Genomic DNA, 10,254 nt, shown 5'->3' on the forward strand with positions numbered 1-10,254 from the left:
CTCAGTCTTGATTGCGCAGTAACACTTGGGTCTTGACCTGTAGCCGTGTGACTGGATTGCAGAGGTGTTCCTGGTCAGCTGCAGAAATGACCTTTCATGGGTGGCCCTCACATAGCTGTTCACGTTGACGTCTTCCCAGAGGGCTGTTTTGGGAGGTGGATCCCTGGACTTCTCAAAGATTTGGGTGTGAGGTCCCATCCGGATGTCTCTGTGCTTTTCACGTTTGTTGTAATTTTTCCTGTGTGGAATTTCATGTTTTTATGTAGTTGTATTTGCACAGATTTCATGATGAACACAAAGATGACCAAAGATGAGTTTTCTTTGTTTCAGATTATAAGTCACACAAGTCGTTAAAAAAAAAAAATCCACATTACAGGATTTTATAAAGTTCCTGCGACACTCCAACCTGAGACCACTAGCTACTGGCTACTTGTGTTCATTTGTGTGTCTTCCCTGATCTGATTCTTCAGCCCCTCCCTGTCTTCCTCTTCCCTCTGATTGTACATGTCCCACACCAGGTTACTCAGAACCCTTTGTGACCAGAGAACTGAGTGCTGTCAAAGGGCCCAGGGACACCCCCCCACACACCCCCCCGTTCAGTCCTGATCATGCCACACAGGAGTGCCCCTGCCTGGGGGAGTGGCTGACCTTGCCGGATGTAGTAGATGCCAAGAATGGCTCTGGTTGTGGCTGGGGCAAGACTAGCAGGGAGGGGGAAGGAGAGGGGTAGAGTTGGGGAGGAGGGGGGCTGAGGCTTGGAGCAGGCCTTCTCTCCCATATTGATAGGAAGCCTCTGGCCCAGGCTGCTTGTCTTTTCCTGATACCAGGGCCCAAGTCTTGTAGGGACTGGGGTGACTCAAAGTGGCAGGTGAAATTGCAGGTGCGCTTCTGGAAGGGCTGTTCCTAGAACCCTTGAGACCTCTAGACCAAGATCAGGCTGACACCAGCCTAGGGTGAGGTTTAAGTCCCAAGCCAGACCCTGCTGCATGAAGATCCCCTTTTTGGAACTGCCTTTCACCCACGGTCTCTGGTACTTCCGCCATTCAGTGGGGGAGTTGGGGGCTGTGTTAAGGCCCCAGCGGTAGGATGGAAGGGGAGGACAGGGCAAAAGCAGCAGTGGCACAGGAAAAGGAGGGAGGGGTCCAGAGGTCCTGCCCTAAAGTCTGCAGAACTCTGACTTGGAGCTGCCAATGTCTGTCCACCTGTATGTCAGCAGGTGGTGTGTCCTGTGACTAGTTACCAAACACACATGATAGAGACCTTCCAGTTGGGGGGTACTTAGGGGTTGTGCCTGGGGCCAGGGAGGGAAGAGAACAGCCTACGACAGCACCTGGAGGGCTGGGGAACTGGCCTGGCCTTGCTGCCAGCTTTGGTTCTCAGACCAGCTGGAGTCTGCGGGAACAGAGGAAAGTCTCCTAAGACTAGATTCCCACTTAAAACCTTACAGCTTTTACAGCTAAGATATGGCCTCCTCGGTTTTATAAACACATAAACTCAGGCTGGCGGTGGCCGAATGGGCACCCATTTGATGCTTTAGCACCCAATTATCTTGGCTGGTTGGCAGGGCTGTGCCCTCCGGGGTCCTCTCCTGGTCGTTGACTTGGCGGGCAGAGTGGTGGGTCGAAAGCAAATAGTACAGGAGCCACGCTGTGAGGGGACGTCCTGCAGACGTGGGCAGGCCCTGCTAGGGGCCACATCTGCCGGGAGCCCTGGGTCTTGCAGGAGCCACGTGGTTACAGAGAAGGTGGTAGACCTGTAGTGAGGGCTGAGAGGGGTCCAGGCAGGTAGGCAGACACTGAGTGGGTGCAGACCCAGACGGAGATAATGTGCATTGTTTATTGAGCACCTACTGGGAGCCGGCCCCTAAGAGAGCTGGCTTGTACCCACGCGATCTCATGCAACCCCATGAGGTAGGTGTTCCACACACACCCCGCCCCCAACTGTGGATAATGGTGGGGCCGCCTGCTCTGGCTACTCTGCACTGTGCACGCGCTGGTGCTGAATGAGCTTGGTGCTCTGGTGGAAGCGGCGGCCGCAGTCCTGGCAGGCGAAGGGCTTCTCGCGCCGGTGGGTGCGCAGGTGCTGTGTGAGCGTGGGCCGCTGGCGGAAGGCCTTGCCGCACTCAGGGCAGGCGTACGGCCGCTCGCCCGTGTGGATGCGCCGGTGCTGCGTGAGGTTGGCGTGCTGCCGGAAGCGCTGGCCACACTCGGGGCAGGCGAAGGGCCGCTCGCCCGTGTGGATGCGCTGGTGCTCGGTGAGCCGGGAGACCTGCGTGAAGCCCAGGCCGCACTCGCGGCAGCGGTAGGGCTTCTCGCCCGTGTGTGTCCGCTGGTGGCGCGTGAGCTTCAGGCGCTGGCTGAAGCGCTGGCCGCACTCGGGGCAGGCGAAGGGCTTCTCGCCCGTGTGCACGCGCAGGTGCTGCGTGAGCGTGGGCCGCTGGCGGAAGGCCTTGCCGCACTCGGCGCAGGTGAAGGGCCGCTCGCCCGTGTGGATACGCCGGTGCTGCGTGAGGTTGGAACGCTGGCGGAAGCTCTGGCCGCACTCGGCGCACCGGAAGGGCCGCTCGCCGCTGTGCACGCGCCGGTGCTGCAGCAGCACCGTTCGGCGGCCGAAGCGCTCCCCGCACTCGGCGCAGCCGAAGCACTTGTCGCCCGTGTGCACCGCCTGGTGCTCCAACAGCACGGCGCGCCGCGCGAAGCTCTGGCGGCACTCGCTGCACGGGAAGGGGCCGAGGGGCTCGGGCGCGCCGGGAGGGGCGGGGGGCGCGGCGCTGGGGCCCGGCGGGTCGCCGTGGATGCGCTGGTGCTGTAGCAGGTTGGAGCGCTGGCGGAAGCTCTGGCCGCACTCGGCGCAGCGGAAGGGCTGCTCGCCTGTGTGCACGCGCCGGTGCTCCTCCAGGCGCCCGCTGCGGACGAAGCCCTGGCCGCAGTCGGCGCACACGAAGGGTCGCTCCTCTGTGTGCGTGAGCTGGTGGCGCAGCAGGTGTGAGCTGCGGCTGAAGCTGCGGCCGCACTCGCCGCACACGAAGGGCCGCTCCCCGGTATGGATCTTCTGGTGCCGCAGCAGGTTGCTGCGCTGGCTGAACACCTTCCCGCACACGTCACAGCGGCCCCCTCGCTCAGCTCCGGCCCCTGTGCCGGGGCGCCCCCGAGCCCGGCTGCGACCCCTGGGGGCACGCCAGCTCGCCGCGCCCAGCCCGTGGCTCAGGCCCTGGCAGGTATCCTCCGTGGGGTCCGGCTCACCTCTCAGGTCGCTGGAGGGCACTAGCGCTTGTGAAAAGCCACCTTCACGGGAGGCTGACTCGAGTCGGCCTGTGAGGCTGGCCTCGCCGAGGTCCCAGGGCAGGTGGACGTGGGGACTCATGATGTCAGGGTCCACAGAGACGTTGTCCATCTGGAGTGTAAACCCTGCATGGCACAAGGGGATCCACTCATTCATGACAGAGAACCCGCTGGTACCCAGAGACTCTCCAGCCCTGGGGAAAGGGTGTGAAATGGAGCGACCTAAAACTGCCCAAGGAGGCAGACAGAAGTCATCTGGGCAGGGGCAGGGGTTCTTTCTGAGCAAGCTTCCGAAGGCGGTAAGGATGGGACAGACAGGTGGAAGACTAAAAACGGGCGATGGGCTTTTCATGTGTGGCTTAAGTTTGCAAAACCGCCTTTCTGGAAGGGCTGTAGTGCAAAAGTGGCCCTTGCACTGGGCAGGTGGGTGATGTTGGTTCCCACAGATGCAGAGAAGTGGGTGGGTTTGAGGGAGGCTGGAAGTGGAGCGAACAGGCGGGAAATGCAGGCACCAGGACTTTTGTCTGCTGTGCCAGGCCTGTGATGACCGCGCGGCTCCTGAGGCACCGCTGAGACCTTGTGCAGCCACTGGAGAGTCTGGCCCCATCTGTAGGGAAATGTGGATGTAGTGCCGTGGCATTTACAGGGCACACGGGGCCCTGGGCCTGCCTGCGATTGGACAGGGCTGGGCGTCTGGCTCAAAGGAGCAGGTTCCAGCCAGGCTGTGAGCACTCCATCCTTAGATGCTGGAGGAGGGAGGAGATATGAGCCCGGCACAGAGGAGGAGGGAGTTACATCAGGGACAGAGAGAGAGAGGAGCAGGGGCTTCAGAGATGACAGAAAATCTTTAAGTTGCCATGGAAAACGCAGATAAATTATACTGCATCAAAGGAAATCATTTGTGCTCAGCAAAAACCCTCAAGAGTCAAAAGATGAATGACAAACTGAGAAACCCTCCAGAGTCAAGGGTCTAATTAACCAAAATAAGAGCAGCAATCAGTGAACAGGAAAGATTGTGGGCAGAAGACTAGAAAAGGAAAGGAAACGTCACTGTTGCTTAAATTCCCTAAAACATGCTTAGTTCCCCCCATAAGAAAACTGCACATTAGGGCCATACTCATCTGCCGTTCCACATCTTACTCCAGAACCCAAGTGTCTGTGTGCATTGCTGGTGAGCACAGATAGAAGCTGGCGTCGCCAAGTACATCAAACGATAAATTTCCCGTAGGCTAATCCAACCATTCCACTTCTAAGTACTTCTCCACCAGTTGTGTTCCTCCCTGTGTGAAATGACTGTTATAGGAGGGTTCTCAGTTCTCACTAAAAAGTAACTCAAGAGTGTTAGTGGGAGCCTGGATGGGTAAACAGGTGTGTCGTGGGGAGCTGTCCAAAGAGGAGGGCGCTTGCTGCTGTGTGTTCAAGTGGGAAGATGCATGAAAAATGTCAGGCGGGGAACAGGGTGACAATTAAGCTTCGACGTGTGTTTTAAAGATGGCAAATGAGTATGCATCCACATTTGTATTTGCTTTCCTGCACACAGAATCTTTCTGTAAGTCCACACAAAAGACCAGTGCTGCTGGCTGTTGGGGTGCAGGACCGTGTGACTCAGGCAGGGGAGGGGTGCTCTGCTGTATAGGCCCTCGGGCCTTCTGAATTTTCTAACATGAATGCTACCTATTCAGAATGTTCTCCTGATGAAAACACTGGCTGCACAGACGTTCCGTGGAGGGCAAAGGGAGCAGCCAGGACACCCTGTGGTGTGGAGCCCACAGTGGCTGAGGGAACCGGTATTTGAAGCGGGGGCTGTGGTTGTCTGTGGGCGACCAGGGCTGCAGAGAAAAGACCCGCCGAGGAGCCGTAGGCAGAGGTGCCAGTGTGGCTGGAGAGAGCAGAGACTGCGCTGTGCTGAGAGAGGCAGGGCACTAGCTGAAAGCTGGGACAGCGGAAGGGGTGGCTGCCAGACCTCCTCTCAGCTTCAGTATGCAGCACTGACAGAGCATAAGAGAAGAACCTTAAAAATACCTGGGGCAGCTCCAAAGCAAGAAAGGACTGTCCAGAGCTTGTGCACTGTGCTTGCAAGTGCTAAGGCTGTAAAGACCAGGTGGCCGAGGCCAGGTTCTGCCGTGAAGCAGGGCGTTGAGGACTTGGCCTGGGTGAGCCCAGTCCACCCACAGACCTTTGGTGTGTGAGCCTGCAGAGGGATCTCCACTGAATGGCTGGGGGCCCAGGTGAGTCTTCCAGTTTAGAGTCATGATGGACTCTGTGGCAGCCTGTCACCCAGGATGATGCTTAGTGTAGGGACAGACGAGGAGGTCCCCGAGCCGTGAAGGGCAGGCTCTTCGCAGTGCAACCAGCGAGAGCACTTGCACCTCAGGAAACCAAGCTAGCTAACAAGTCCAGAAATAACATCAGGTATGTCCAGGTTTTCAAAGGATGGGTCAGCATCCATGAAGAAAGAATGAGTTTGGGCCCTTTATTGATAAAAACAGCAAATGGGGACTTCTGGGTAATAATAGTATCTGTTTAAATTGGTTTCATTGTGAAACAGCAGTAAAAACCACCATAAAGGTTTTGTTTGGTTTTCTTCAAGGTATAAAATCCACAAAGATGAAGAGGAAAGGAAATAAAGCAACCCCTGATATTTCTACTCTGGATGGCAGACCGAGCAAATAGTAACTGTGCAGCAGTGGGGAAAATGGAAAGAAATCAACCTGTTTGATCTCAAAGGCTGGAAAAGTTCAGGGTTCGGAAGGACCAGGTCCCTCTGGCCATGCAGGTAAAGGTGCAGGGACACCAGGCGGGCGGGGGAAGCTGACTCAAGCTGAAGCTGGGCTACCTCAGGGAACAGCACTGGGCCCTCTCTGCACACAATTCTGAGGAAATGGAGGATGCAGGTGGGCACTGCAGTGGCTCTGATTTCTGGATCTCTTCTCCCATCCTGGCAAAAGGCTGGGTTGAGGGTGTGTACCAACACTGAGGAAGTCGAGGGGTAAGTGAAGCCACCCAGGGGACTGAGATGCCAACCTGTCTCCCAGCCAGGATGCAGGCAAGAGGCTAGACATGCCTTCTTAGGACACTCAGAGCGAAGAACTGAAGACCCTCACAGCAAGGGCGCCTGCTTCCACACAGCCCAGCCAGGGTGCCCTATGACTTCTTCAGTGGCATCCATGGTTGCTCCACCCACCCACTCACATCTCCCAAGAAGTGGGTCTCTGTGGGGAGCAAACTCTTCATCTCTCCCAGCCGCCCTCTCTCACCTGCCAGAGACATCAGAGAGCACACTGGGAGAAAGCTTGAAGACAAGTCATCATTTGTTGGGCTCCAAAATCACCGTGGATGGTGACTGCAGCTGTGAAATTAACAGACACTTGCTCCTTGGAAGGAAAGTTATGACCAACCTAGGCAGCGTATTAAAAAGCAGAGATACCACTTTGCTGACAAAGGTCCATATAGTCAAAGCTATGGTTTTTCCAGTAGTCATGTATGGATGTGAGAGTTGGAATGTAAAGAAGGCTGAGCACTGAACAATTGATGCTTTTGAACTGTGGTGTTGGAGAAGACTCTTGGCGAGTCCCTGGGACTGCAAGGAGATCAAACCAGTCCATCCTAAAGGAAATCGGTCCTGAATATTCATTGGAAGGACTGATGCTGAAACTGAAGTTCCAATACTTTGGCCACCTGATGTGAAGAACTGACTCACTGGAAAAGACCCCCATGCTGGGAAAGACTGAAGGTGGGAGGAGAAGGGGAGGACAGAGGATGAGATGGTTGGATGGCATCACTGACTGAATGGACATGAATTTGTGAAAACTCCTGGAGATAGTGAAGGACAGGAAAGCCTGGGGTGCTGCAGTCCATGGGGTTGAGAAGAGTCAGACACAACTTAGCGATTGAACAACAACAAATTATTATCCTCAGAGAAATAAGGAAAGATGTTACAACTGTAAGAACAGAAAGTGGCTTAAATAAGTATTCAGGGAAAGAAGACACTGGTGGGAACTGAAACTGTACTAGCAGATGTGAAAATCTCAAAAGGAGAATCTGGAGGATATATGAAGAAATTTTCTGGAAGATAGAGCAGAAAGAAAGGGATGGGAAGTTGCAGAGAACAGAACACTGGAGCATTTGCCCTAGAGTCCAGTAACCGAGTAACGGGCATTCTAGAAAGAGAATAGAACAATGCAGGGGAAGGAACTCAAAGAAACAATTCAGGCCAGCTTCCCACAATTGAGAAATTGAATTTAAAGTTAAAGAGGCTCACCAACAGTGATGATAAAAAATGTTTTGACCCAGTTTTACAGCAGTTAAGAAAAAAATGTTTGGAGACTGAGTCAATAAAAAGAACTCTTCACTCAGCCAAAATTCAGTGTAACGGGGAGTGTTAGACGAATGTGTTGTAGATATGTAACACCTCTCAGAACTTTTCCTCCCGCTCCAGAGTTCACAGGAATGTCCCCCAGAACATGGGAGTAAACCCAGAAGTGGAGGGGCCCAGGGAATGGTGATGAAGATGAGATGGGGCCTGGACGATGGTGGGCCATTGCAGGCATGTGACCGAGGTGGACCGCACAAGGCGTCTGGCTTGAGAACCTGGGCGGTTGGGTGGGACACTGCACTGTCCCGCCCAGTCCCCACCTGTGTGAAGGTGTGAAGGTCCCTCCTGTCTGTCCACCCTGCTGACCTGCTGTCCAGTTTGTGGGACTAAGGCCTGGAAGCTGGGGGCCATGGAGGATGGCTGGGAGAGGAGGTGAGGAACGTGAGTCCTGCTCTCAGGAGGGTTTACGGGGCTGGGAGGTTAATGGAGGGCTTGGCTTTGAAGGGCAGATGTTGAAGCAGGCTGAACACTGCAGGGGCCGCCCAGGCAATGCGGGCGCGTAGGTGGCGCTGGAGGAAAGGGGGCCCTGTGTTACTCACCTGGGGAGAAGATGCCCCCAGCTTCCTCCTGCCACAGGGCCCCACGGTGCTGCCTCCAGGAGGAAACCTCAGGCCCAGGCTCACTATGCGGGGAGGCCTGGTCCAGCACCACGACACAGTCCTGAAACCACAGCGGTCACTGCTGGTCTGTGTGACCAGGCCCAGCCAGGAGGGACCCACCCAGCCCCACCTTCTGAGGCTCCCAGAGCAGGGACTCACCCGGGCCTGGTCGGGGAGCAGAGTGAAAGGGGTCCCCTGCAGGCTGCTTAGAGGCCGAGGATGCAGTGGCTCTGGAGAAGGAGGGTGGGATCAGGAAGCTCCAGGGCACTCCACCCCGCCGCCCTCCTCAGTGCTGTGCCTGGTGCTGGGATCCGGTGGGGTGGGACCTGGAGCTGGCGTGGCAGGGGGCTCTCGGGGTCACACAGGAACGCGGTGTGGGGGCGTCTGGCACCTGCCTGGGAGGTGGAGGAGAGAAGGGCACCCCCCAGCACTTAGGGCCCCCCCCCACGCAACGGTCTGCTGTCTGGTCTGCAGCAGTTGGCTAATGCCCCCACTGTTGCAGATGTCCTCGGGGAGAGGACTCCTGTCTCCTACACATGGAAACCCCAGGAGCCAGCACCATGCTGACTGAGGACATGGAAGGAACCACAGCTGTGGCAGGCTTGGCCCACAGGGGAGAATGGCCACCACTGGCTGGGTGGGATGTGGGGGCCGCTGAAACAGAGGCACACCGCCTGCCCTTACCTGGCTCCTCGGTAACCTCGGACTCTTCTTTCACCCGCAGGCCCAGTGTTGACTGCTCCGTAGCCCCAGGGAGCATCTCCAGCCCAGGTTCTGGAGTCTCAGGTATGGGCTGAGGGAGGGCCTGGAAGTCGGGGGGCTCCGTCCTCTCCGAGAGCACCTCCTGACCTTGCACCTGGACTGTGACCTGGGTAGGTGCCCCCCATCAGGAGCTCAGGAAGGGAGCTCCCTGGCCTCCACCCTCTCGGGATCCCAGGGGTCCTGACTCGGCCTCTGAGGACCCACGGTCCCCAGGGACTGACAAGGAGGGCAGGGACGCCCTACAGTTGCTCTCCTCTGCCGACACCGCCCCCCCGCCCCCCCCCCCCCACCACGAGTCCTGACTCCAGCTGATGGAGGGCTAGAGTCGGAACCGCGGCTGCCCTGGCACAGGCTCTGCTATAGGTGACCCCTTCCAGACCGTGGGGGACTAGCGTCCTGCTGAGCAGGGCGCCCCCAGGATGAGGCAGAGACCCCAGGCCTCTGGCTGACTCACCCATCTGCGGGGCCCTCCTGGCTCTCGGCGGAAGCCCTCCACCAGGGCCGCGGCCTCCTCAGGGCTGCCTGGCTGTTGTCCCCGCACGCGGGCCTGGATCTCGGGGGGCAGCACGCCCAGGAACTGCTCCAGCACCAGCAGCTCCAGCATCTGCTCCTTGGAGTGCGCCTCGGGCCGCAGCCACTGGCGGCAGAGCTCCCGGAGCTGGGCCAGCGCCTGGCCAGGCCCCGCGGCCTCCTCATAGCGGAAGCGCCGGAACTGTTGCCTTGCCGCCTCTGGGCCCAGATCCCAGGCAGCGGGTTCGCCCTCCTCAGAGTCCTCCAGCTTCACCGTGACGGGCCCCTCATCTTCTAGGGATGCGCGGCCCGGGGAGCCCAAAGCCGCCGGCCTCATCGGAAAGACCAGGCTTGGGGCTCTTGAGGTCAGTGTCCACCCCTAGGGAGGAGCGCACGGAGGCCGCTGCGATGGGGACAGTGGCGTGCCGCTCAGGCCAGAGGCTGGCGCGTGGGGCCGGCCAGCCCTCGCTGAACCCCTCTAGCTGGGCGTGTGCAGTCTCTGGTAACCCCCTGTTCCGGGGCTGGTTCTCAGGCCCAGAAGGCACCTCCTCTGCCCGCTAAATCCCACCCGTCTACACGCATCGCCTGAGCCCTGCCCTCAGCCCTCTGCCGGCAAGAGAGGAACCTACACCTACGACCCCCGCCGCCGGGCGTCCGCACCACCGCCACCTCGCCCCAGCCAGCGCCGGCCCATCACTGCCATCCACTCTCCTGCGTAAACCGTTTC

The 10,254-nt window shown here is 57.9% G+C and overlaps 1 protein-coding gene across 1 annotated transcript; it reads right to left on the reverse strand.

Moving 5' to 3' along the window:
• Nucleotides 1-1,822: 1,822 nt before the first annotated feature.
• MZF1 (myeloid zinc finger 1) lies at nt 1,823-9,864 on the reverse strand. Its single transcript, XM_019978137.2, has 5 exons — nt 9,472-9,864; nt 8,940-9,123; nt 8,415-8,485; nt 8,196-8,316; nt 1,823-3,407 (listed from the first exon to the last, which is right to left on the reverse strand). The coding sequence occupies exons 1-5, from the start codon at nt 9,862-9,864 to the stop codon at nt 1,972-1,974; spliced, it is 2,205 nt and encodes a 734-aa protein (XP_019833696.2). The 3' UTR covers nt 1,823-1,971.
• Nucleotides 9,865-10,254: the final 390 nt, after the last annotated feature.

The sequence above is a fragment of the Bos indicus genome, chromosome 18 (assembly GCF_029378745.1).
Source record: "Bos indicus isolate NIAB-ARS_2022 breed Sahiwal x Tharparkar chromosome 18, NIAB-ARS_B.indTharparkar_mat_pri_1.0, whole genome shotgun sequence".
NCBI classification, from domain to species: domain Eukaryota; kingdom Metazoa; phylum Chordata; class Mammalia; order Artiodactyla; family Bovidae; genus Bos; species Bos indicus.

Excerpts from the sequence above, each read along its gene's own strand:
- MZF1 (XM_019978137.2), bottom strand. The coding sequence starts at position 9,864 with ATGAGGCCGGCGGCTTTGGGCTCCCCGGGCCGCGCATCCCTAGAAGAT. Across the intron at positions 9,124-9,471 it reads CAGGAGGGCCCCGCAGATGG|GTCACAGTCCAGGTGCAAGG; the intron begins GTGAGTCAGCCA and ends GCACCTACCCAG. Across the intron at positions 8,317-8,414 it reads TGCTCCCCGACCAGGCCCGG|GACTGTGTCGTGGTGCTGGA; the intron begins GTGAGTCCCTGC and ends CTGTGGTTTCAG.